This window comes from Chiloscyllium plagiosum, unplaced genomic scaffold (genome assembly GCF_037043375.1).
Source record: "Chiloscyllium plagiosum isolate Xiang-an unplaced genomic scaffold, Cpla_swu_hap1 HiC_scaffold_8, whole genome shotgun sequence".
Lineage (NCBI taxonomy): Eukaryota > Metazoa > Chordata > Chondrichthyes > Orectolobiformes > Hemiscylliidae > Chiloscyllium > Chiloscyllium plagiosum.
Window position 1 is genome coordinate 21,180,998 of NW_028270146.1, and position 27,257 is coordinate 21,208,254.

Sequence of the window (27,257 nt, forward strand, 5' to 3'; positions counted from 1 at the left end):
TCTGCAATGGCAAGATTTGAACACAAATCTCCAGAGCATTATCTTGGTCTGGATTAGCAGTCCAGTGGTAATACCACTTGTCCAAGGTATCAAGGTATCTGCTCCACCTATGGAGCCTGGGGCAGTTGTCCCCCAATGTTTGGTTAAGTTAACAAAGACACAATGTTTGTTTTGTGTTTTCACATGTTGCTTATTTTTGCAGAGGACAGGTCCTTGTGTAAGAATTTATTTCACTTCTAAAAGTGCACATAATCTAAAATTGGCTGTTCATGTAATTCTTGGCACAATCTTTCCAACAACTATCCTTTCTCAACCAGAATATGTTGAGATTTATCTCCGAGGAGTTTAGTTCCTTACTTTATTAACTCATTCCCCAGGGGGATATTGTTTATTTCTGCCCCTTATGGAGTCATAGAGATGTAAAGCATGGAACCAGACCCTTCAGTCCAACCCGTCCATATCCCAATCCAATCTAGTCTCACCTGCCAGCACCCGGCCCATATCCCTCCAAACCCTTCCTATTCATATATCCATCCAAATGCCTCTTAAATGTTGCAATTGTACCAGCCTCCACCACACCCTCTGGCAGCTCATTCCATACATGTACCACCTTCTGAATGAAAACGTTGCCCCTTAGGTCTCTTTTATATCTTTTGCCTCTCACCCTAAACCTATGGCCTCCAATTCTGTACTCCCCGACCCCAGGGAAAAGACTTTGCCTATTTACCCTATCCATGCCCCTCATAATTTTGTACACCTCTATAAGGTCACCCCTCAGCCTCTGACGCTCCAGGGAAAACAGCCCTAGCCTGTTCAGCCTCTCCCTATAGCTCAAATCCTCCCACCCTGGCAACCAGTGGGTGGCACGGTGGCACAGTGGCTAGCACTGCTGCCTCACAGCACCAGAGACCCGGGTTCAATACCCGCCTCAGGTGACTCTCTGTGTGGAGTTTGCACGTTCTCCCCGTGTCTGTGTGGGTTCCCTCCGGGTGCTCCGGTTTCCTCCCACAATCAAAAAAAAATGTGCGGGTTAGGTGTATTGGCCAGGCTAGTAGTTTTAGGTGAAGGGGTAAATGTAGGGTGGGGGTCGGTTGTGTGTCGGTGTTGACTTGTTGAGCCGAAGGGCCTGTTTCCACACTGTAAGTAATCTTCTGACACTGATTTTGCCTCAATATGTTCACCTCCTTAAGAGTTTAGTTCTAATCACTGTCTGTGCACCAACTTCTCAAATATCAAAATTCAAGCTTCTTCAGGTATCTCATCCCTCTTCCTTTTAATACCTAAGCATAGCATCATAGAATAGCTACAGAGTGAGGAATTTATCAGGGTGAGGGATTTTTGATTCCCTGGTGATGCCACTTTTGATTCTCTGGTGATCTTCCTTACACTTGCATGCAACATATTTCTGGCAAACATCCAAAGATAAGACCAAACCAATGGATGGAAGAGGAAGATAATTCTCTAATATAAAAAATGAATATAATTCAATGATGTCCAGAATGATCTGGGAAATTTCGTTTTGTCTAATTGTGTTCCATGCCATTCATAATTTTGTGAAAAGAACTGAGATAAATCCAACTGACAGGGTCATTAAATCTGAAATAGCACTGGATAAATTGAGGTGGGAATGCTCAATGATTAGAATTTTAATTTGTAAGTAATGGATATTGTTATTGAGTTTACACTTAAGTGAATATACACAGTGAGTGCCTTGCAATATACTTCTCTCAATGCAAACATAACAGTGAAATTAAATCTCCTTATGCAATGAACCTCACGCTTCCTTCAATCTCATCAAATTGCCAAAGGTCTACTTCCACACCAGTTATGCAGCAGGACATACCATTCCGTTTAACTTCCCAGCTATATCTTTCACTGGGCCAAGAAATCACTCTCTTCCGGTCCAACATACAAAATTGAAAACAAACTTGAGTGAAGCCTGCTTTATCACAGTCAGAATCAGAATTGAAGGAGTGAACAACAAAGAGATCAAAGAACAAAGAACAACACTGCACAGGAATAGCCTTCAAAGCCTGTACCACCACATTTTGCCCTTCCATATTTAAAACTGTCTTCACTTACAGAATCCATATCCCTCTCTCCCTTCCTATTCGTCCAGGTACTTAGACTATAAGACAAAGGAGCAGAAATTAGGCCATTCAACCCATTAAGTCTGCTCCATCATTCATTCATGGCTGATAAGTTTCTCAACCCCATTCTCCTGCTTTCTCCCCGTAACCCATGATCCCCTTTACAATCAAGAACCTATCTACCTCAGTCTTAAAAGCACTCAATGACCTGGCCTCCACAACCTTCTGTGTCAATGAATTCCATAGATTCACCATTCTCTGAAGATGTTTCTCCTTACCTCCATTTTAAAACGTCTTCCCTTTACTCTAAGGCTGTGCCCTCAGGTCCTAGCCTCTCCTGCCAATGGAAACATCTTCCCAACATCTACTCTGTCCAGGCCATTCATATTCTGTAGGTCGCACACCCCCTCCCATCCTGTTTCTTGAATTTTGTCTGCTTCCACCACTTCCTCTGGAAGCATGTTCCAGGCACTCACCACTCTTTGTGTGAAAAACATGCCTCGCACATCTCTTTTAAACATTCCCCGTTGCATCTTGAACCTGTGTCCCCTAGTAATTGACCCCTCCATCCTGGGAAAAAGCCTCATAATTTCTACTTTATCCATGTCATTCACAATCTCATAAAATTCTATCAGATTGCCCCTCAGCCTCCAGTGAAAACAATCCCAGTATATCCAATCTTCCTTCATAGCTGAAAATCCTGTACTAGGCAACATCCTGGTAAACCTTTTCTGTACTCTCTCCAAAGCATCCACATCCTTCTGGTACTGAGGTGACCAGACTGTACACAATATTCCAAGCCTGGCCCAATTAAAATTCTATAAAGCTGCATCATAACTTGTCTATCCTCATATTCAATTACGTTTCCAATGAAGGCAAGTATGCCATAAGCCTTTTTTACTCCCTTATCTACCTGCACTGCCTCATTCAGTGGTCTGTGGACCTGCACACCCAGATCTCTCTGTATATCAATACTTCTCCAAATCAGTTATGCAGACCACGAACAGCAAAGGTCCCAACACTGATCTTTGTGGAATGCCATTCAGCACAGCCCTTCATTCTGAAAAGTATCCTTCCACCGCTACCCTCTGCCTCCGATAACTAAGCCAGTTCTGTATCTATCTTGCCAGTTCACCCGTGATACCATGTGATACCTTTTATACCAGTCTGCCATGAGGGACCTTGTCAAAGGCTTTATGGAAGTCCATGTAGTCAACATCAACCACTTTTCCCTCATCAATCATCTTTGTCACCTCCTCAAAAAGCTCGATCAAGTTAGTGAGGCACAATCTCCCTCACACAAAACTGTGCTGCTAATCGCTAATGAGTCCATTTGTTCTAAATGGACAGAGATCTGGGTCCTTGAGAATCTTTTCTAATAATTTCCCTACTCATCTTGAGGGACGAGAAGGTTGGATCGAATGGAAAAAAGTGTTTCCCCAGTTGGAAATATTCAGAGTTTTATAAAATATTTTCACTTGCACTATCTTGAAGCATGCAGTTATAGGAAATGACAGTCACACTGTCGACTCTCCTGGGTATGTTCTCCAGTCAGTAAACGGGAGTGAAGAGTTGGCACCAGCATTAATGCGTCCTCAATTTATTGGGGCTCTGTAACTTGCTGAACCAAGCCAGTGTCTCAGTCTCGAAATTGGCTTCAAGCTTTTTGATTGCATCAGCTACCTTCTAGTGACCAGGGAAATAAAGATGTGATCTATGAATGTAATACGCAATTTAATACAAAAACCACTTAAGAAAATGCTCCATCGTATAGTAAACTGAAAAAATAACTATTTCCCAAGTGTTCTTCCGTTCCCATTGCAAGCCTGAAACCATTTGACAAGTCAGTTAGATGCAGAAGGACACCCTTACTGAATGTTAATAAGATATACCATGACCCTTGACTAAGGGGAAAGACGGACATGGGTCTGAAGGACAGCAGATTTTTTCAGCTCCAGGCAATTCTGTTGATGTCACCTTGGCTAAGTAAGAGCATCTTGTTTCTAAGTTAGGGGTGGCTTGGTGGCTCAGTGGTTAGCACTGCTGCCTCGCATCACCAACATCCCAGGTTCGTTTCCAGCCTCAGGCACCTGTCTGTGTGGAGTTTGCACTTTCTCCCCATGTCTGCATGGGTTTCCTCTGGGTGCTCCGGTTTCCTCCCACAATCCAAAGATGTGCAGGTCAGGTGAATTGCCCATAGTGTTAGGTGCATTAGTCAGAGGGAAATGGGTCTGGATGGGTTACTCTTCAGAGGGTCGGTGTGGACTTGTTGGGCCGAAGGGCCTGTATCCACACTGTAGGGAATCTAATCTTAGAAAGTTGGGGGTTCAAGTTCCAATAAGAATGGAGGAGTGGCAGATGGAGTTTAATTTAGATAAATATAAGGTGCTACATTCTGGAAAGGCAAATTTGACCAGGATTTATACACTTAATGGTAAGGTCTTAGGGAGTGTTCCCGAACAAAAACACCTTGAGGTGCAGGTTCATAGTCCCTTGAAGGTGGAGTCACAGATAGACAGGATAGTGATGAAGGCATTTGGTATGCTTGCCTTTATTGGCCAGTGCATTGAGTTTAGGAGTTGGAAGGTCATGTTACGACTGTTAGGCCACTTTTGGAATATTGCATTCAATTCTGGTCTTCCTGCTATAGGAAAGATGTTGTGAAGCTTGAAAGGCTTCAGAGAAGATTTACAAGGATGTTGCCAGGGTTTGAGGATTTGAACTATAGGGAGAGGCTGACTAGGCTGGGGCTGTTTTCCCTGGAGTGTCGGAGGTTGAGGGGTGACCTTGTAGAGGTTTATAAAATCACAAGGGACATGGATAGGATAAATAGATAAGGTATTTTTCCTGGGGTGGGGTGTCCAAAACTAGAGGGCATTCATTTAAGCTGAAAGGGGAAGGATTTAACAGGGACCTAAAGGGAGACTTTTTCACACAGAGGGTGGTGCGGTTATGGAATGAGCTGCCAGAAGAAGTGATGAAGGCTGGTACAATTACAGCATTTAAAAAATATCTGGGTGGGTACATGAATAGGAAGTATTTAGAGGAACATGGGCTGAGTGCTGGCAAGTGGGACTACATTTATATGGGATATCTGGTTAGCATGGATGATTTGGACCGAAGGGCCTGTTTCTGTGCTGTACATCTCTATGCCTGTATTACAAAGCCTGAGAATAGGGTTCTGAACTAAGGGAATGCACAAACGGTTGGAAGCTTTTTTACAACTTCTTGTGTGGGATTTCGGTGTCCCTGGCAAGGCTGGCATTTAAAGCCTCCCCTAGTTGCCTTTGAATATTAACCTTGGGTTGCTGGATTACGAGCGCAATGGTGTTACGACCATATCATTATCTCATCTTACCAACTTTCAAGTCACATGCTAAGCTAACATTCCAACAGCTGTATAGCCGGATAGAAAACATCCCATGACAATGTTTAAAGAGTAACGATGAAGTCCTCTGTAGCCATCCCCACCAACCAAACTAACTGGTTGGCTGCCATTCGTGCAATGCTGCTTGTGGGATCTTGCTGTGTGTGCAAATGCTGTTTGTGGGCGGCACGGTGGCACAGTGGTTAGCACTGCTGCCTCACAGCGCCAGAGACCCGGGTTCAATTCCCGCCTCAGGCGACTGACTGTGTGGAGTTTGCACATTCTCCCCGTGTCTGCGTGGGTTTCCTCCGGGTGCTCCGGTTTCCTCCCACAATCACAAAGATGTGCAGGTCAGGTGAATTGGCCATGCTAAATTGCCCGTAGTATTAGGTAAGGGGTAAATGTAGGGGTATGGGTGGGTTGCGCTTCGGCGGGGCGGTGTGGACTTGTTGGGCCGAAGGGTCTGCTTCCACACTGTAATCTAATCTAATCTAATCTAATCAAATGTGGTTGCCACGCTTGTCCTGAAAGCAATTACTACACACCAAAACATTACCTGTTGCAGGTAAAACACTTTGTGCACTGAGGATGTGAAAGGGGACTGCATAAACGCAAGTCATTCTTTGTTACATCTACAAATTGTGCAGAGTGCAAGATTTCTTCATACAGTTACCTGTTGTCTTTGTTTTCTATTCGTTCACTGGATGAGGCATTGACAATCCCTAATTGCCCAGAGGGCAGTTAAGAGTCAAATACATTGCTATGGGTCTGGAGTCACGTGTAGGCTAAACCAGGTAAAGGATGACAGCTTCCTTCCCTAAAGGACATTAATGAACCAGATGGGTTTTTCAGAACAACTGATAATGGATTCATGATCATCACTAGACTCTTAATTCTATTTTTTTATTGAATTCAAATTCTACTATCTGCAATAGCGGGAATCGAGCTCAGGTCACTACTTCAGTCTCTGGATTAACAGTCCTGTGATAATACCACTCGGCCATCACCTCCTCCACTAGTCTCCCGGTAGCTTTGGTTTCTCAGGTCCAATTAACCTTGGGTGCAACTTCCTTTCTTTTGAGAATATGTGTGGTGCAGGAGAGACTTCCATTTTTGAGGGGTGGTGATGGGTCAGGTATATCTACTCGCTAATGTTCTTCTGAGCCCAATATACCATCATGCACAGGTAAGATGGACCAAAGGGCCTCTTTTTGATTGCCTTATTCTATGATTCTATTATCTGGTAGTTTTTCACTGAAGGCTTGAATGGAACAAGCACATTTCTGTAAAAGATAACCATTTGATTTCAGATCCCTGGTCTATTCCGGTCAGGTTTCTCAGTGTGGCTGCTTTTATTGGACAGCCTTGTTGGCTTGATCAGGCATCACCCCGGGCAGTTAGTAACAATGCTCCAGATTGCATATGGCTGAGACTTCTAATGAGCTGATTAACATGGAAAGGCTTCACCTCAAATACTGTGCTGTAAGTTTTAGCACAAGGAAATGCCTTATTTATGAAGGAACCAAGTAACTGAAGATGATTGTACTCACAGGAGGGAGAAGTTGATCCCATTAAGAACACACTTTAGATATTAGCTGTGTTTGTGAACATACATGTTATCTGTTTTTACCTCAGAGGATTGCCTCCATGAATGTAAATCCAGCAGACTGGTATTTTAGCAAGAATTTATGACATACTGATGAACAGAAAACAGGTTTCCAACAAAGTATGCAATGCCAACCTCCATGAAACATCCTGAGAATTTAGTTGCAAAATGTTTACCCCCTGCCTGGGAACAGGACCTTTTGCTTCCCCATCAATTAAGTTCCCTCACCTGTCCTTCTAAAAGCCTGGAAATTTCCATCCTTTATATCTCTCGTGCATCACTTTAGGTGTACTGAAGGCTTCTATTGAAGAGTTGCCTCCCAGTTTTCTCTCCTTGAGATGCTGTGCTACTAGGCAGAGGGAGCCCTCTACTCAACATGTGTGAGTTCAGATATTCAGGGTCTGCAGTGTATTCTATCACATACCACCTCAGCATTTAGTGGGTGGCGTGTTGTCTCACAGCACCAGGGACCCAGGTTCGATTCCAACTTCGGGCGACTGTGTGTCTGGAGTTTGGGCTTTCTCCCAGTGTCTATGTAGATTTCCTCCCACAGTACAAAAATGTGCAGGTCAGATGGATTGGCCATGCTAAATTGCCCATAGCATCCTGGGATGTGCGGGCTAGGTGTGTTAGCCATGGGAAATGCAGGGTTATTGAGTTAGAATGGGTCTGGGTGCGATGTTCTTTAGAGGGTTGGTTTGGCCTGGGCAAGCTGAATGGCCTGCTTCCACACTGTAGGGATTCTATGATTCAATACCAAGCCTAATCCCATGCAATTAACATAGGCACACTATTCCAGAAGGGGAGAGGTGGACTAGAAAGCAGTTGGGAATGAAACTAATTTTTCCCTTCCCCAAACTAAGAAACAAGGAGATTTACTGGAACTCCAGAATATTACAGTTACTGAGGTGGACTGATTTTAAGAAAGATTTGGAATTAAATCAGGGCCTTCTGCTCTTGGAGTTATCAACATGCACTAAGTAGTACATTTATCACTAGACCGATTAGTATTGATCTCTTGTCTCATCATTTTAATCAACATTAATATCTTGCTGATCTGTGGTTTATACATGGGCTTTGGCAGAGCAGATAAAAAAAGGAACTGTTCCCACTGGCAGGAGTGCTGATTACAACAGAAGATGCAGGTTTAAGACAAATAGGCAAAAAAAATCGAAACGTTGAGGAGAATTTTTTTAATGCAGGTAGGAATGACGATTATGACTCACCTGGGTGGTAGAAACGGATTCCAGAAAAAAAATTCCAAAGGGAATTGGTGTACATGGAAATGATGAAAATATACAGGACCTTGGGAAAGAATATAACTCTTTCAAAGCACTGACACAAATTCAGTGGATTGAATGGCCTCTTGTATTTTCATTCATGGGAGTGTGGGCTAGGCCAAAGTTTATTGCCCAGAGGGCAGTTAAGAGTCAACCACATTGCTGTAGGTCTGGAGTCACATGTAGGCCAGATGAGGTAAGCATGGCCGATTCCATCCGTATAGGGCATTGGTTAGTTTTTCTAACAATCTACTACTTCCAGATTTTTACTGAGTTCAAATTACACCATCTGCCGTGGCAGGATTTGAACTCAGGACCCTAGAACATTACCTGGGTCTCTGGAATAACAATCTAGCGATTATACCATTAAGCTATTGCCTCCCCAGAGTTAAAAATCACACAACACCAGGTTATAGTCCAACAGGTTTAACTGAAAGCACTAGCTTTCGGAGCGCCGCCCTTTCATCAGCCCTCCCCAGAGGGTAGTTAAGAGTCAACTACATCACTGTAAGTCTGCAGTCACATGTAGGGGCTTTTGTCCGAAGCTTCGAATTTCCTGCTCCTCGGATGCTGCCTCTCCTGCTGTGCTTTTCCAGCATCACTCTAATCTAGACTCTGATCTCCAGTATCTGCAGTCCTCACTTTCGCCTAGTCACATGTAGGCCCCATCAGGTAAGGGCAGCAGTTGCTTTCCCTAAGGGACATTAGTGAACTAGATATATATCCCCCACTCACAATATCAGACTTGCATTCTTAATTCCAGACTATTTTTACTGATTTCAAATTCCACCATGGTAGGGTTTGAAGGCGGGTCCCCAGGACATTACCTGAGTCTCTGGATGATTAATCTAATGATAATATCACAAGGCCCTTGCCTCCCCTTTCTGTCTATGAGAGTACGTCAATGTTGATGTTTGAGGTTCTAACTCATATTCAAGTTTAGTCTAGAATAAAAGGTTTACAAAATAGGAGCACAATAGACTATTTGAGCCTGTTCCACTAATCAGGGCAATCATTATTGATTTTGAGATCCAACTCTATTTTCCTGCTTGCTCCCCATTCACAGACATAGTCATAGATGTCTATAGCACAGAAAAAGGTCCTTCAGCCCTGCAAGTCTGTGCTGGGTGAAAACAATCATCTAACTACTTTAATCCCAGTCGCCAGCACTTGGTCCGTAGTCTCGTATGCCTGAGCATCGCAAGTGCATATCAAAATACTTCTCCAATGCTTCCATCACCCTTGTAGGCAGCGAGTTCCAGATTCCTACCATCCTCTGGGTGAAGAAGTTTTTCCCCACATCTCCTCTCAACCTGATGTTGATGTGGTGTCGAGCTGCCTTCTTGAACCATTGCAGTCCATTTGGTACAGGTAGACATGCAATGCCATTAGAGAATTACTTCCAGATTTTGTTTGTCAAAATACTAGAAATCAATCCATGATACTTTGGGTCTACCTATACCAAATGCATTGCAGTGGTTCAACAAGGCATCTTCTTGAGGGCAACGAGGAATAAGTGATACATGATGGTCCAGCTAGCAATACTGTTATTCCTGTGAGGGAATAAAAATTTCCTTGATGATTTCTTCTGACTTACCTTCCACTTTAGCTACTCTCTTCCTTTTTATTTGCTTATGAGTGCTCTTAAATTTGTTTTTACATTCCTGGCTAGAGTTACACTGGATTGATGCCAGAGATGAGGGGTTTGTCTTCTGGAGAGATTGAACAGTTTAGGCCTGTGCTCTCTGAAGTTTAGGAGATTGAGAGGAGATCTAATTGAGATATATAAGATGCTAAAATGGGTTGACAAAGTTGACATGGAAAGGTGCTTTCTCAGTGGGCTAGTCTAATCTAGCCCACTGAGACTCTATAAGGAATTAAGTGAAAAATCACACAACACCAGTTTATAGTCCAACAGATTTATTTGGAAATAAACTGCTCCTTTGTCAGGTAGCTAGTGGGGCAGGATCATAGGACCCAGAGTGTATAGCAAAAGATCATATTTGCTAGATCTTCTTTGGGCTGTATGTATGACACAATGATCTTTGGACTATAACCTGGTTTCACATGATTTTTAACTTTGTCCACCCCAGTCCAACGTCGGCACCTCCACATCTATAAGAGATAACTGATTTAAATCTGACCTGATGAGAAATTGCTTCTTTCAAAGAGTTGTGAATCTGTCAAATTCATTACCCCAGAGTGCAGTAGTGGTCAGGACATTGAATAAAGGTAAGTTAGAGATAGAGTTTTAATTAGTAATGGAGAGTGACCAGGAAAGAGGAGTTGAGGCTGAGAGGAGACCAACCATGATGATATCAAATGGCAGAGTAGGCTCAAGGGCTGAATTACCAACTCCTGATCCTAGTTCTTATGTTCTCCTTATATTTTACTTCTTTATAAATGTTTCGGTGGCTGTTCACTGATTTCTAAAGCACCCCAATCCTCAGGCTTACTTCTGTGCCTTGCAACCTTACAAATCTCTTATAATTTAAACTTATCCTCGACCTTCTTCATAAGCCATGTATTTCACTTGTTTTTTTTGTTGAAATGTATTTCTTATTAAGCACATTGAGTCATTTAAATATTTCCCACTTCATGTTTACTGCAATAAATTTTAGCTGAAAATGTGTTGCTGGAAAAGCGCAGCAGGTCAGGCAGCATCCAAGGAACAGGAGAATCGACGTTTCGGGCATAAGCCCTTCTTCAGGAATCAGCCCAACATTCCTGAAGAAGGGCTTATGCCCGAAACATCGATTCTCCTGTTCCTTGGATGCTGCCTGACCTGCTGCGCTTTTCCAGCAACACATTTGCAGCTCTGATCTCCAGTATCTGCAGACCTCACTTTCTCCTGCAATAAACTTTAGTCTACTTACCCAATCAGCCTTAGCCAGCTCTCAACTTGTATTGATGTAATTGACTTTGTTTGGAACTTGGTTGTGTTTGGAATATGCCATTTTCAAAGTTAAGTGTGGAATTCAATTCTGTTATGATCACTATTTTCCCCGTGGATCTTTTACAACGATTATTGCATGGTAGTAGGCCTACAATAACTTTATCTTCAGTTGGTTCCATAATACATTGCTGCAGCAAACTACTCTAAAAGCATGCTACAATTACATCTTTCATATCACCTTTGCCAATCAGTCAAGAAATCAGAATATGGAAAGAGAGTTGATGTTTTGTTGTAATCGGTGTTTCTCTGGTCAAAACCCTGTATGTCCAAGCTCAGTGTCTCAAGCAGGGAATGGGCCACCCTGGCTTTGTGTGGAGCAATTTATTCACTGGCTTTTACAGCTCACATCTAACACAAGCAGTGAAACGTACCCAAAGAAGATAATGCCATAGAAGCACTAGATTTGCCCTTGTCATGTTCCTTATTTCATAACAAGTTTATGTCAGTAAGATTTGAAAGGTGCTGCTTTGTATGCTATCAACAGTTCTGATATGCACTGACAGACAAGATTAAGAGATTACTTTGCCCTTGAAGCCTTTTTGGAAAACAAGGACATTTATATGGTAATTCTTTTTTATCTTTCCCGATCATAAGCAAAAACACAACAGCGTCTTTTGATGGCTGTTGAGTCTGCTTTTCATTCCACTGACGGTACCCTGACATTTGACTCAATCCATTTGCAAGACTGCTTCCCCAGCAATTTTGTGCCAGGAAATGAGTTAAGAATCCCCTTAAAAGTCAGAGAGTTAGAGTCATAGAGTCATACAGCATAGACACAGGCCCTTCAGCCCACTACGTCCATGCTGACCAACAAATACAAAAATACACTAATCCCATTTACCTGCACTTGGTCAAAATTCCCTGTTCATCCAAATGCTTCTTAAATGTAGCTAGAGTATGCGCCTCCACCACCCTCTCAGGCAGCATGTTCCATATTTTTACCACCCTCTGGGTGATTTTTTTTTTCCTCAGATCTCCTCTAAACCACTGACTACTTATCTTAAACGTATGCCCTCTGGTCTTAGACATGTCAGGAATGAGGAGTCGCTTCTCATGAACGACTCTGTCTATGCCTCTGACAATTCGGGATACCTCAAAGAGGTTTTGAGAATATAAGACAAGTCCCTGTTCATCGGAAATTAGAAGGGGATTTACTAGCATTCAAATGTTCACTAAAAAGCAGGAGAAAAGACACTTTCTCAAAAATTAATGAACCTCTAAATGAAACTGCTGGAATGCATGACTCTCAAAAGTACCATTCCGGAGAATGGTGTTTTAATTAGCAGCGATGGGGAAAGCTGCAGCAGGTCATGGTACACGTGCAATGATGATCTTATAACTTTCCTCAAAACAGCTAATGAGTCACTTAATTGGTACAAATGTCGAAAAGGTTCAGCAATCCAGCTGTGAGGTGCACGGTCGCCGAGGACAGGGTCTTAATGCTAGTGAAAGGAAACAAAAAAGAAATCAATGGGGCCTCACAATTGCTGCTACCCGCTGCATGTTATGAATGAAAGAACACAGCCAGTTTCTGATGAGAGCCACTATCATAATGAATGGTGGTGCTGGCTCGAAGGGCAGAATGGCCTACTCCTGCACCTATTGTCTATTGTCTCTTGAAAGGGAATTAAACTCTTTGTGTGCACAAAGACAGCAATGCCTGATAGCATCATTCTGAACCCACTGATGAGGAGGGTTTCTACTGAAGGCCAGAAGAGGTGGTAGAGCACCTGTAATGTTTATTGCAAAGGAAAAGCACATAATTTAGAATGACAGAATCCCTATAGTGTGGAAGCAGGCCATTCGGTCTATCGATCCACACGAACCCTCCAAAAAGCATCTCACCCAGCCCCCTACCTTGTCCCTACAATGCTGCATTTCCCATGGCTAACTCACCTACCCTGCACATCCCTGGACACTACAGACAACTTTGCATGGCTAAGCCACTTAAGCTGCACATCTTTAGATTGTGGGAGGAACCGGGATACCCAAAGGAATGGGGAGAATGTGCACACAGACAGTAACCCCAGGCTGGAAGCGAACCTGGGTCTCTGGCACTGTGAGGCAGCAGTGCTAACCACTGAGCCCTTGATCTATGTAAGAAAATATGCTTAGTTAACAATACAGACAAATCACATGATTTTACAACTGAAGTGATTAGCATAGAAGTTCTTTTCAATGTACAATGTAGTTTGAGCAGGCAAATGGAAAGGTCCCCACAACCTGCCTGGAGAAGTCAAGACAAATCATGGGAGATTCCGACTGGTGACTGCTCCGAAAGGGGAAAGCTCACCTGAGAAGGCAAATATCGAGGGACTTTAGGCAAAAGTGAGGACTACAGATGCTGGAAACCAGAGTCTAGATTAGAGTGGTGCTGGAAAAGCACAGCAAGTCAGGCAGCATCCGAGGAGCAGGAAAATTGATGTTTCGGGCAGGAGCACTTCATCAGGAATGAAGGGCTTTTGCCCGAAACGTCGATTTTCCTGCTCTTCAGATGCTGCCTGACCTGCTATGCTATTCCAGCACCACTCTAATCTATCGAGAGACTTTGTCAGGAATGTCTGGATAGAGCGTTGACAATGTTTAGATTAGATTCCCTACAGAGTGGAAACAGGCCCTTTGGCCCAACAATCCACACCAACCTTCCGGAGAGTAACCCACCCAGACCTATTTCCCTCTGACTGATGCACTTAACACTACGGGCAATTTAGCCTGGCCAATTCACCGGGCCTGCACATCTTTGGACTATGGGAGGAAACCAGAGCATCCGGAGGAAATCCACGCAGACACGAGGAGAATGTGCAAACTCCACACAGACAGTCACCCGAGGCTGGAATCGAACCTGGGACGCTGGTGCCATGAGGCAGCAGTGCTAACCACTGACCCACTGTGCCAGCCACGTTGTGCCAACATGATGCCAAATTAAACGAATCCCTTTGGCCTGCCCTTGGTCCACATCCCTCCATTCCTTGCATATTCATGTACTGATCTAAAAGTCTCTTAAACACTCCTAAGTATCTGCCTCTACCACCACCCTTGGCAGTGCGTTCCAGACTCCTACCACTCTCTGGGTAACAGACTTGCCCCTCACCTCTCCTTTGAACTTTTCCCCTCTATCCTTAAATTCATGTCCCGAGCATTAGACATTTCAACTCAGGGGAAAAAAAATGCTGATCGTCAACCCTATCTATGCATTTCAATATTTTACAGATTTCTATCGACTTTCTCCTCAGCCTCCGTCGCTCCCAAGAAAACAACCCTAGTTTGTCCAGTCTCTGCTTCTAGCTCATACCCTCTACTCCAGGCAGCATTCTGGTAAACCTCTCCTGCACTCTGTCCAAAACCTCCATATCCTTCCTGTAATGTGGCGACCAGAATTGAATGCAATACTCCAAGTGTGGCCTAACCGGAGTCTTATAAAGCTGCAACACCATACCCTGACTCTTGTACTCAGTTCCCTGACCAATGAAGACAAGCATGCCAAATGCCTTCTTTACTACCCTATCTATTTGCATGGCTGCTTTCAGGGAGCTATAGACTTGAACCCCAAGATTCCTCCTCTTTATGTAACCATATCTGAAATCATTGAGACGTGAGTGGGAGTGTGTTTCCCTCATCCGAAGGGAATGCCTAGGGGAGAGTGCAGGAAGCAGGGGAGAAAGTGATCTGACAGCAGGACTGTGAGATTTCAGGAAAACCCTGCTGGGATGCACGTTGGGCAGAGTTGAGGAGACTTGACCCATTTCCCAGGGTCATGTATGCATTAGTGGAAAACCTACATCAGATAGAGAGGGAGAGATTTAATTGTGGGACCTTGTAACAGCATGGGGGGGGGGGGGGGGGGGGGGGGGGAAGGGAACTTAATGTTAAAGGGAGCAAGTAAAACATCTTTTTCCCTGTTGTGTCAGTTTTGAAAGGAATTTATGAATTTAAATTGTATGCCTACCTTTAGCACTTCTGCTCTCACCAGGGGCATACAGGCAATCTTCCAAACTAGCTGGAGTTTATGTTGTATACTATATGTCTTTGACTTTTTTTTGATGTTCATTCACAAGATGAGAGTGTCACTGGCTTGGTCAGCATTTATTGCCCATCCAATGGGGCAGTTAAGAGTCAACCACATTGCTTTGGGTCTGGAGTCCCATGTAAGCCAGACCAGGTAAAGATGGCAGATTTCCTTCCCTTAAGGACATTAATGAAACAGATGGGCTTTTCCTGACAATTGATAATGGCTTTGCATCTTCTTTAGACTCTTAATTCCAGACTTTTTATTGAACTCAAATTCTGGATTCGAACCTGGGTCCTCTAGATTAACAGGCTATGATAGTGCCACTAGACCATTGTCTCCCCTATGCCTATAAAACATAGACAATATTCAGCTGGGTGTAATGTGTAACCTGATGATGTTTGGCAGTTGTTGGAAATGCAATCAGGGTCTGTGTTAGCCAGCACACTGCCTGGTCCTCCTTTTATTGCCCAGTGGAAACCTCTAGGTCAACCACCTGGGAGGGTGGGGTGGGGGGGAATGGAGAAGGAGGATCTAGTACATCCAGCCTCAGTGTGAATCAACCTGCTTCCCAGCCAACTATGAAATGAGTCTGAAATAATGACACCAACATATGTTCCAATTTCGTGCTGAACATTCCACAGATAGCATACAAGGCAACAAACACTTTGGATAAGAGAGCCATGTTAACCAAATACTGTGCTCTTTCTCATTTCGTCCCAGGATATATTGTCATTCATTAGATGGCGTCCCATTTCTTCCTTCAGTTAACAACGCAATGCCCTTTTCAGTGTGGCAGAGAGTGTCTTCTTGTATAAATTACTGAATCTCAGAATGGGGCTTGAGTCTCTGCGTGTTTTGACCTCTGGTTTTGAGCTGCCTACCACTTGGAGAACAGTCTGGAGTCTCCTCACATGTATCTCGCTGCTGCTGTAACATGTTCGGGAGTGTGAGGCACTCACATCTCGAGGACATTTACTGCAGAGGACCATATAACCAATGTCATAAAAACCTGTCTGGTTCCCTAATGTCCTTGGGGTGGAAATCAGAGCCTATGTGACTCCAGATCCACATCAATGTGGTTGACCTGCTATCTGCCCACTGAAATGGCTCTATCGAACCACCTAGAGCAAGGGGCAATTAGGGATATGATCACGTTAGAATAAATGCTGGCCCAGCCAGTGACATCCACATCCCGTGAATCAATTCAATAAAATTGGCGGCACGGTGGCACAGTGGTTAGCACTGCTGCCTCACAGCGCCAGAGACCCGGGTTCAATTCCCACCTCAGGCGACTGTCTGTGTGGAGTTTGCACATTCTCCCCGTGTCTGCGTGGGTTTCCTCTGGGTGCTCCAGTTTCCTCCCACAGTCCAAAGATGTGCAGATTAGGTGAATTGGCCATGCTAAATTAGGTGAAGGGGTAAATGTAGGAGAATGGAGTCTGGGTGGGTTCCGCTCCGATGGGTTGGTGTGGACTTGTTGGGCTGAAGGGCCTGTTTCCACACTGTAAGTAAACTAATCTAAAAAAAATTTCCTTTCAACCAGTTCAAAGTTCAGGCAGTGGGCTCTGCATCTGATAAGCCGAATTGCTCATAAAATCCATGAAAGAATTCACTTAGATTACTAAAGCACCTTTCACAACCTTAAGCTGCCCCAAGGGGTTTTTACAGTTAATTAGGCCTTTACCAAAGTATAGTTGCTGTTTCAATGTCAGATGCACAGCAGTCAATTTGTGCAGAATACAAACAGCAATGAGATAACAAACAGATCACCCACTCTTTTAATGATGCTGTTTTGAGGAATAAATGGTAACCCAGACACTATGGGCTCGTTATCATCTCCACTACACAAGATCTCCTGTTCATAATTGTATTCTACTCATTCTCCCTTTTAAAGAAACAGTCTAGGGTGTTAAATACATCTCTTCTCAACTCTGTTACCCTCTCCATTCTGAAAAGTCCAATTTTGATAAGTACAGCATGTTAACATTTCACAACAGTATTATGACAGGGTTTGTCTGGTCAGATAAATTCAGTGGTTAGCACTGCTGCCCCCTAGCACCAGGGGCCTGGGTTCAATTCCAACCTTGGGTGACTGTCTGTATGGTGTCTGCACCTTATCCCTGTGACACCTTATCCTCCCACTGTCCAGTTATTGCAGGTTAGCTGGATTGGTCATGCTAAATTGTCTGTGGTATCCAGTGATGTGTAGGCTAGGTGGGTTCGCCATGGTGAAAGCTGGGCTACAGAGAAAGCTGGGGGGGGTGGTGGGGGGGGCAGTGTTGGGTCTAGGTTCGTGTAGGACATTCTTCTGAGAGTCAGTGCTCAATAGGCTGAAGAACCTATTTCCAAATTGTAGGGATTCCAGTTGTCGGAGCCTGGATTTTGGTTTGCATATCCTTCCAGATTCTTCTAGTGTCTCCCAGACTGAAAGACGCATCCATTTTGAGCACTGCTGCTTGCAAACTGGGACAAAGTGGAATTCACACTGTTGTGAAAGGGAATGGTTTTGAAAGAGTTAATATTCTTGTTGATCTCTTCAGATCATGTCGCACAATGGGTGGAAATAGTGAATTGGCCACTTGCCTTTCTAAGGAACAGATGTATTCTGCACAGCTCCTAGGAGTCCTTAGCAATTATTCTGGAATAGAAATGTGGCTGTTCTTATTGCTATCATACAATTAACAATCTTGTTAACAAATAACAGTGCTACTGTTATTTAAATTTAGGGGGTTCAGTTCTGTTTTAAGGCTTAGTTGAGGAGGTTTTTTTTCTTTCTCAGAGTGTAGTATGTCCTCCAGCAATGATCTTGTGACAGGCTGCAGAAAAAGTACAGGCAAAATAGGATTGGTGGCATTGAGCTGCCTCAAAACAAAAACCTTACTCTGAAGCATGTATTGGCAGCAGATACCACGGGGTGTCAGGAGTGGCAGTTAGAATAATACCACGTTGGCCTTTGCCATCTGTACCGGTATAGTTTCTTCACCTGCTCATTGATGGTCTTCTGAATCTGTGAAATCTTACACCACGACTGTGACCAGAGGTACTCAACTGTTGGGATCTGACCTTTTATAAAAGTCTAGGCGCTCGCATCTGGACATTGCAGCCTCACAAGGGAGTCACACTCACAAAGAGTTGTGCCGTGGGGTGGAGCAGGTACATCCCAGCTTGCCCCTGACTCCAGGAGAGAAGACATATGAGGTGCTAGTTAAGAAAATAAAGCTTCTTGTTGAGCTGCCGTTTCAAAGAAACTCAGTCAAACAATTGGTTGGTCAGGCAAAGGGGTTCAGTTAGTTCAGTTGGCTGGATGGCTGGTTTGCAATGCAAAGTAATGCCAACAGAGGGATAGGGTTCAATTCCTAAACTGACTGAAGTTACCTCGAGCGTCTCTCTTTCTCAACCTCTCCCCTTGCCTGTGACATGGTGACCCTCAAGTTAAACCACCACCAATTGTCTCTATCTCCCTCTCTCTCTCGCTCTCTCTCTCTCTAATGAGAGACCAGCCCTCTGGACTTTACCTTTTACTTTGTGTTTGGTCAGTGTGCAATATTTGAGAGGAGCAAAATTCACGTTGTACCAGACTAGGGGATTTTGATGAGCAGTCAATGCTGGTCAAAAGGAGAGGGAAAGACAAGGGTGGAGTTATTCATAACAACGAAGAACAAAGAACAGGCAGGAACAGACCCTTTGGCCCACCAGGCCTGTGCTGACACATGATGCGTTTCTAAACTAAAAGCCTTTTGCTTCTACACACTCCTTTTCCTTCTGTTCCCTGCTTATCCATGTATTTGTGAAGATGCTTCTTAAATGTTGCTTTTGGATATGCTTGTATCACCAGCACATTTCAGGCACTTACCATCCTCTGTGTGAAAAACCCAGCTCTGACATCTCCTTTAAACTTTCTACTTAGACCTACGTCTCCTAGTAATTGACATTTCTACCTTGGGAAAAGGACTCAGACTATCCATTCTATCCAGGCCTCTCATAACTTGGTAAACTTCTGCCAGGTTGTTCCTTGTCCTTCGACATTCAAGTGAAAGCAAACAAGTTTGTCCAATCTGTCCTGATAGTTAATTCCCTCTAAACCAACCAATATCCCAGTAAACTGCTTCTGTACTCTCTCTAAAGACTGTACATCCTTCTTCTAGTGTGGCAACCAGAACTGTATACAATATTCCAAATGTGGCTTAACTAAAGTCCAAACAGCTGCTACATGACTTGCCGATTTTTATACTCTGTGCCCTGACCAATAAAGGTAACATGCCATATGCCTACTTGACCACTTTATCCACTTGTGTTTCAGTGAACAGTGAACCTGTATGCTTGGATTCCTCTGTACGTTATCGTTTCTAAGGGGTCTGCTAATTGGTGTACACTTCCCTTTTGCATTAGCTCTTCCAAAATGCATCAACTTGGATTTGTCTGGATTAAATTCCACCTGTTATTTCTCCAAACAAGTTTCCAGGCTATCTATATCCTGCTGTATCCTTTGGCAATCCTCCTCACTACCCACAGCTCCCCCATGTCATCAGACCATCTACATTCTCCTTCAAACCATTTATATACATTACAGACACCAAGGGTCCCAGCACTGATCCCTGTGGAACACAGCACTGATCCCTGAGAGTTGGTGCTGACTCAATGGGCCAATTGCCCTTTTCCACGTGGCAGGTATTCTCTTTTCACAGTTTGTCTTCTCCCATTTTGTACTTTCACCCAAGGAGCACTCTTGTTCTTATCCATAAGTAACTTAATTTACAGAATTATGGTCGCTATTCCCAAACTGCTCCCCACTGGAACTTCGATCACTTGGCCAGGCTCCTTCCCTCATACCAGGTCTCGTATAGCCTCTTTCCTGGTTCGACTATTTACATATGCTTCAAGAAATCCTCTAGATACACCGAACAAATTCACCCTGATCCAGGCCCCGGGCATGAAGGGAGTCCCAGTCAATAGAGAAGTTAAAATCATTCACCAGACCAACCCTGTTGTGTTTACATTTTGTTATAATCTGTCCACATACGGTGGCACAGTCGTTAGCACTGCTGCCTCACAGCACCAGAGACCTGGGTTCAATTCCCGACTCAGGCGACTGACTGTGTGGAGTTTGCACGTTCTCCCCGTGTCTGCGTGGGTTTCCTCCGGGTGCTCCGATTTCCTCCCACAGTCCAAAGGTGTGCAGGTCAGGTGAATTGGCCATGCTAAATTGCCCGTAGTGTTAGGTAAGGGGTATGGGTGGGTTTCGCTTCGGCGGGTCAGTGTTGGGCCGAAGGGCCTGTTTCCACACTGTAATGTAATGTAATCTAATCTAAGCACGGCAGGTACGAGAGGCTATAAAAGAGCCTCCTGGACAAAGCACCCTGGCCACAACTCTCCTGGCAAAGGCCATTGCTTTTAACATAAAACTGACTGAGGATACAAAATTTAAATTTCACTTGCAAATACTTCACATTGCCTTTGTTTTATGCTATTCGTGAGGGCTCCATGGTGATTCCAGATGAGCTTAATCCAAAAGCTATGCTGTCATGTCAAAGAGTCATAGAGATGTACAGCATGGAAACAGACCTTTTGGTCCAACCTGTCCATGCTGACTAGATATCCCAACCCAATCTAGTCCCACCTGCCAGTACCCAGCCCATATCCCTCCAAACCCTTCCTATTCATATACCCATCCAAATGCCTCTTAAACGTTGCAATTGTACCAGCCTCCACCACTTCCTCTGGCAGCTCATTCCATACACGTACCACCCTCTGTGTTAAAAGGTTGCCCCTTAGGTCTCTTTTATATCTTTCCCCTCTCACTCTAAACCTATGCCCTCTAGTTCTGGACTCCCCGACCCCAGGGAAAAGACTTTGTCTATTTACCCTATCCATGCCCCTCATAATTTTGTAAACCTCTATAAGGTCACCCCTCAGCCTCTGACGCTCCAGGGAAAACAGCCCCAGCCTGTTCAGCCTCTCCCTATAGCTCAAATCCTCCAACCCTGGCAACATCCTTGTAAATCTTTTCTGAACCCTTTCAACTTTCACAACATCTTTCCAATAGGAAGGAGACCAGAATTGCATACAATATTCCAACAGTGGCCTAACCAATCTCCTGTACAGCCGCAACATGACCTCTCAACTCCTGTATGCATTGATGGTTAGAGGGGAATTAATGACATTTTGTTTATTGTGGATGAAAGTATGATGCATATTTGCACTCCCACCTTCCTGAATGTTCAGGTTTGTGCCCAGTGTTGTACTCACTGCTCCATGGTACGGAATACCTGGGAACTACATTTGCTGATGGCTCAATGAAAGAAAGTAAGCCATCAACAGCAGACAAAGAGTCTACAAAAGAATTTATTCAAGTTAAGTAAGTTGACAGATGAAGTATAAAATGGGTGAATGGGAACTTGTCCACTTTGTATCAGCAAGATAGAAAAGCAGTGTATTGTTGAATTGGAACTAGACCACAGATCTCTACAGTACAGAGCCAGCTGTTAGTATGCAGCTGCAGCAAGTGATTAGTAGGCAAGTGGAATGTTGTCACTTATTGCAAGGGGAAATTGAGGATTAGGGAAACAAAGTGTTGCTCCAGTACACAAGGCTAAATAGGACAGCATCAGGAGTGCTCTATATACTTCTAGTTTCTTTGTTTATGAATTCAAAATAATTAAATTAGAAGCAGGCCAGAAAAGGTACGCTCAAATAATTCCTAGGGTGAAGGGTTTAACGTATAAGGAAAAGGTGAGCAGGTTGGGCTTCTATCTAATGGAGTTTAGAAAAATGAGACGCGATTTATTGAAAGATATAAAGAGGAAACCTGACAGGGTGGATGCTTTCCCTTGTTGGACTTTATAGAACCTGTGGGCACCATTTAAAGATTAGAGAGTCTAGATCCGATTTAAGATGGAGACGAGGAGATTTTCTTCTCTCAGAAAGCTATTTAATTAGAATCTCGTCCCCCAGAGAGGTGAAGGGTTAGTCTACACACTCGGGACTTGATCAAGGCAATGTTGGGAAAGCAGTGTGATTCGCTGTCCTGTCTGATTAAATTTCCCCATTGCCAAAGAAAATCTCCCTCTCTACCCAAGCTTTTAGTCACAAAATATCTTAGAGTAGAATATTCTTGATGAATCAAGAGAAATAGTTATTGGAAGGATAGACGGTTCCTCCAATTCTGTGGCTGTTGTCCTGATCCCTGTCACCATCTCTGCAACTGTCCATCTACAACCACAATAAATCAATGTCCATTCCCTACATGCAATTGAACATTCACAAATATGTAACGTGATACACTTGAGTGTTCCAACATTAAGAAAAATTAATTAGAACGGGAACGCCTTTACCTCACAGTCATGAAACTCCTCTTCCTCCACCTCATAGGAGACAGTTTGAATTTTGACATCGTTCTCTGTGTAGTCCACGTGTTTAGATTCTGAATGGTCAGGGGAGTCAATCGTCAAGTTCTTCCTCTCAGTGAATGTCGTCTCACTGCTGTCGTTCCTGTAATCCTTGACACCCTCTTTCATCTCGTCCTTATACAAAATAAAGTTTGGCCGGTAAAAGGCCTCGACAGCCAGATGCAGGGAGCTGGCGTCCAGGAGCTGATGTGTGAAGTTGGCTTTGGGTTTGTTCTTGGCAGAACCATTGCTCATAAAGTAGTTCAAAATCTTCTCTTTATAGTGCTGCTGCTCGCTGTAATCGTCCTGGTAACCATAATCATGCTTATTGTTTTTCTCGAGCAGAGGATTCTGAAGTTCTGTCAGGTTTTCCATTGTTTTCTCAGGGCAGGGTGGACGATGAAAGGGAGGGGTCGGGACGGTTTCCGGGGGCAGCTAGTCAGGTGATCAATTGACTGTTAGGCCACGAGGATGATCATTGGCCCAAGGCCTATAGAGAAGAAGAAGGAGAGAAATTATGTTTGGTATCTTCACTCCAACATCTTAGAATTCAATAAACAAATACTTTTTATTTGCTGTTCAGGTTATCACTTGAATTACCCACTATCAACATCCTGTGGGTTATCATTGATCAGAAACTTAACTGGACTCAGCACATAAGCACAGTGGCTACAAGAGCAGGTCAGAGGTGAGGAATACTGTGGCGAGTGACTCACCCCCTGACTCCCCCAAAGCCTCTCCACCATCTACAAGGCATAAGCCAGGAGTGTGATGGAATGCGCCCCACTTGCCTGGATGAGTGCAGCTCCAAAAACACTCAAGAAGCTATACATAGCAGCCCACTTAACTGGCACTGCATCTACTCCCTCCACTACCGATGCTCCGTAGCAGCAGTGTGTAATTTCTGCAAGATGAACTGTAGAAATTCACCAAAGATCCTCAGTCAGCGCCTTCAAACCCACAACCAGTTCCGTTTAGGACAAAAGCAACAGGTATATGGGAACACCCCACTTCTTTCAAGTTGCCCTCCAAGCCACTCACCATTCTGACTTAGAAATATATCATCATTCCTTCACTGTTGCTGGGTCAAAATCCTGGAATTCCCTCCTTAATGGAATTGTGGGTCAACCTACAGCAGGTGGACTGCAGGGGTTTAAGAAGGCAGCTCACCCACACCTTCTCAAGGGCAACTAGGGATGGACAATAAATGCTGGGCCCAGCCAGCGACACCCACATCCCACAAAATGAATTTTTAAAAATCTGATTGAGGAAGCAATGGTGTTCTGCCATCACAGTCTTCATCATTGGCTGGCACATTCCTCTTAAAATGCATGAACTTGATTGAAGGCTGTTTCAGACCATCGAGAACTGAATTGAGAAGAAACCTCCTCACCCAGAGGGTTTTAAAATCTACAGAATTCCTTGCCCAGTGAATTAGTTGACGCTACTCCCCAGTAAATATTTTTAGAGCTAAGATAGATTTTTTTTTGAACAGTGACGCAGGAGTCACTAAATGCCAATTTATCTCCTAACATTTGCACCAATTTGTCGGGCTGAGTAATTTTATGATGGAGTGGACACCTGGGCGAGAATAGAATCAATCTGATTTAGAATAAGCCATGTCTGTAATCAACTGTAGATTATTTATTAATAAAGCTGAAGTGATAACATCACTGCGGTTACTCCTTGTGTGTGAGAGGAGTCAGATTTAATGCACCAACTGCATCGATATACAGTCGTGCTGACTGCAGGTTCATTAGCAAAGCTACGTGACCATGGCAGGATTTGAATTCATGAATTCTGAGTCACTAATCCTGGGCCGCGACCTCTAGACTACTGAGTGCACAACTTTCCATCCTTTATCACTCAAGTGTTTTCCCATCCAAATAACAAAATTGTCCAAAGTACAAAACACATCAGGTAATGCTTGATCTAAGCTGCTCAATAGCATTGAAACAGATAAATTAGAAATATTGGAGCAGACATATTAGGACCAGAGCAGACTGTTCCAACTGCTTGAGCCTCTCCTGTCATTCAATGGCAGCAGATTTGTTTGTCATAGAGTCACACAGCATGAAAACACAGTCCAACTAATCTATGTTGACCCTGTTCCCAAACAAAACTAGCCCCACTGCCTGCGTTTGGCAAATATCCCTCTAAACCTTAAATAAAATGGAAAGCACTGTGAATGCAGTTAACCAGGAACAAAAAACAGCAATTGCTGGAAAAGCTCAGCAGGTTTGGCAGCATCTGTGGAGAGAAATCAGATATAATGTTTCGGGTCCAGTGACCCTTCCTCAACCTGTCAAACAACATGGCCTCTCGGGTGGGTGTGAATGATTCGGTGGTTCTACTCAAAGAGTAGGGGCATTCTACGTGGCATACCTGATTCTCCAGCCAACACCTAAAACGAAACAATGGATTGGGTCGTTGATGTCATTGCTGTCTGGGAGCCCCATTCCTGATGCAAATGAAGCAGTATCACAGAGATACACCAGCTGGATCAGACCTGAAGGATGAAAGCTGATACAGAGCAGGGAACCAGTCATGCTAGCACAGGGAAGCCACATGACCCTATGAAACAGAGAGTGGCACACAGGAAGGAACCCACACATTGGCAAATGAGTCTAATGGCAGGCAGTGAGCACTTGGGCAGCATAGGGGGCATTGTGGGGACTTAACAGGAAGGAGCAAACACAACTGAAGGCAGCCTCCAGAAATGCTGTAGGAAGTAACATGGAAGGAATTCTTTAAAGTTTTCTGGGAGCAGCCCATGAACTTTAAAAACGTAGTGTTCCTTAAAGACTTCCCTCACTTTCTAAAGCCAAGAACTGCTCTCACAGCTGACCACACCTCAGTGTGATCATTCCCCCTCCTTTACCCTCATGATGGCTTATGACTGAAATTATTTCAAGCTCAGTCTCTGGTCTAACTGAATAATTCTTTATTTATTTACATAATCCTTAATTTTTCATCCAGGTTTAATTATATAAATATATATGTATAGAGTTTGATCACGGCTTGTCATGAATGGGGGCATGGCTCAAACATGGATCTGCTGAGGTAGCAGGGGTATCGAGTTAATAGGAAATGTCAGGGAAACAGTGTCCTAGACTTCACCTTAAATAGACAAATCTTTGATGTGTTTGACAAAGCTGGAGATTGTGTGAAGGGTATTCCATATCACAGAGAGGGATGCTTTCTCACAGATGAAATCATAAAGGTGATTCAGGTGATTGATGTAACTTTAACTGCTTTATTATTTCATTTCTATTGATCAGACTTGGGTGTTCCAAATAAAATAGTACACCTGGAGAATACTAATCAGCTTTAACCCACCCAGGAGTCCAGAAACCTGAATGTTATGAGATGGCAAACTTGCTCTATTGTAGATAGATTTAATTTCAGTTTTGCATCTCTTCAGTCCATATTTCAAAGAAATTCCTTATGGATTTCAATCACTTCTTCGCTTGTTGAAATATGGACTGAAGAGATGCAAAACCAAGGTGGGTATATGACCCCATTAATAGAGCAAGGATGGAACTAAGTGTTGGGAAATACACATGTAGTTTATGTAATTCCAATAGCACACATCTCTTGCTAAGAGGGTAGCTTAATTCACCATCTTCAACATTCATTCCCTCCACCACGCGGACAATGTGCCTTATTGTATACCATCTATAGGATGTAAGATAGTCTCCTGCCAGTATTGCTGGTGAATATGGGCATCATTTCCATTGAGTGTTGGGATCCCTGTTTTGTTCAGAAAAAGCCCACCCAGTGAAAAATCAATGCTACTGCCATTTCATTCTGATGCTGATCCTGCTCACTGTTTCAGTAGCAGCAGGATTCAATACTGCTGAGTTTCAATGGGCTGCACTTTCTTTTTTTTAACATGCCTGAGTGTCTGAGTGCAACTGAAAAGCAATGGAAATATCAGTGCCATATTCATTTATTGTTGTTTTCTTTGGTGGTTGATCTAAAGATACTTAATGTCCTGCTTTAAACGTATAGTGCACGCTGTGCTATACTTCAGCTCCAGAGACAGAGCTTGCCACCAGGTTGTCTCATGTTGTTATGTATTTGACTGACTGGAACATGCTCGAGTTTAATGTATTTCTCATCTCTGAATGAACCACATCTCCTGTATTAATGCCCTTCACAACAGAAGACCATAAGTAATAAGACGTTCAGCCCCTCAGTAGGACCTCATTGGTGAGGACAGATGGGCGAGAGTTACATTTGAGGGGGTGGGGGAAGAGAGACTGGAATAGAAGATCAGAAGTGTTTGAGATGCAATGGCGTCAGGGGTGATATAGGCCAGAAGGAGATGCAAGAGAAATTGGAAGCAAAGTTTCGCTAGTCAGAAACTTCCAGCACTTTCCAATTCCATGACCTCTGACCTAGAGACAGGTGTACAACTATAGCAGCAGGAAGAAGTGAGGACCTTATTGAACTGAGAGTATAATTGCAGAAGATGTTGAAGATGTCATAGCAGCAATTAAATGGAGTTACTTCATGCTGTCTTTACACATGCCACTTTGGCACAGAGCAATCTGAGCAG

General features: G+C 43.7%; 1 protein-coding gene across 1 annotated transcript in view; it reads right to left on the reverse strand.

The window, feature by feature from the left end:
* The window catches only part of syndig1l (synapse differentiation inducing 1-like), a 215,885-nt gene that overhangs the window by 140,156 nt on the left and 48,472 nt on the right, over positions 1 to 27,257 (reverse strand). The window contains exon 2 of the mRNA XM_043697097.2: positions 22,640 to 23,183. Within this exon, the coding sequence (XP_043553032.1) occupies positions 22,640 to 23,068 (429 nt within the window). The 5' untranslated portion in view covers positions 23,069 to 23,183. The remainder of the gene's footprint in view (positions 1 to 22,639; positions 23,184 to 27,257) is intronic.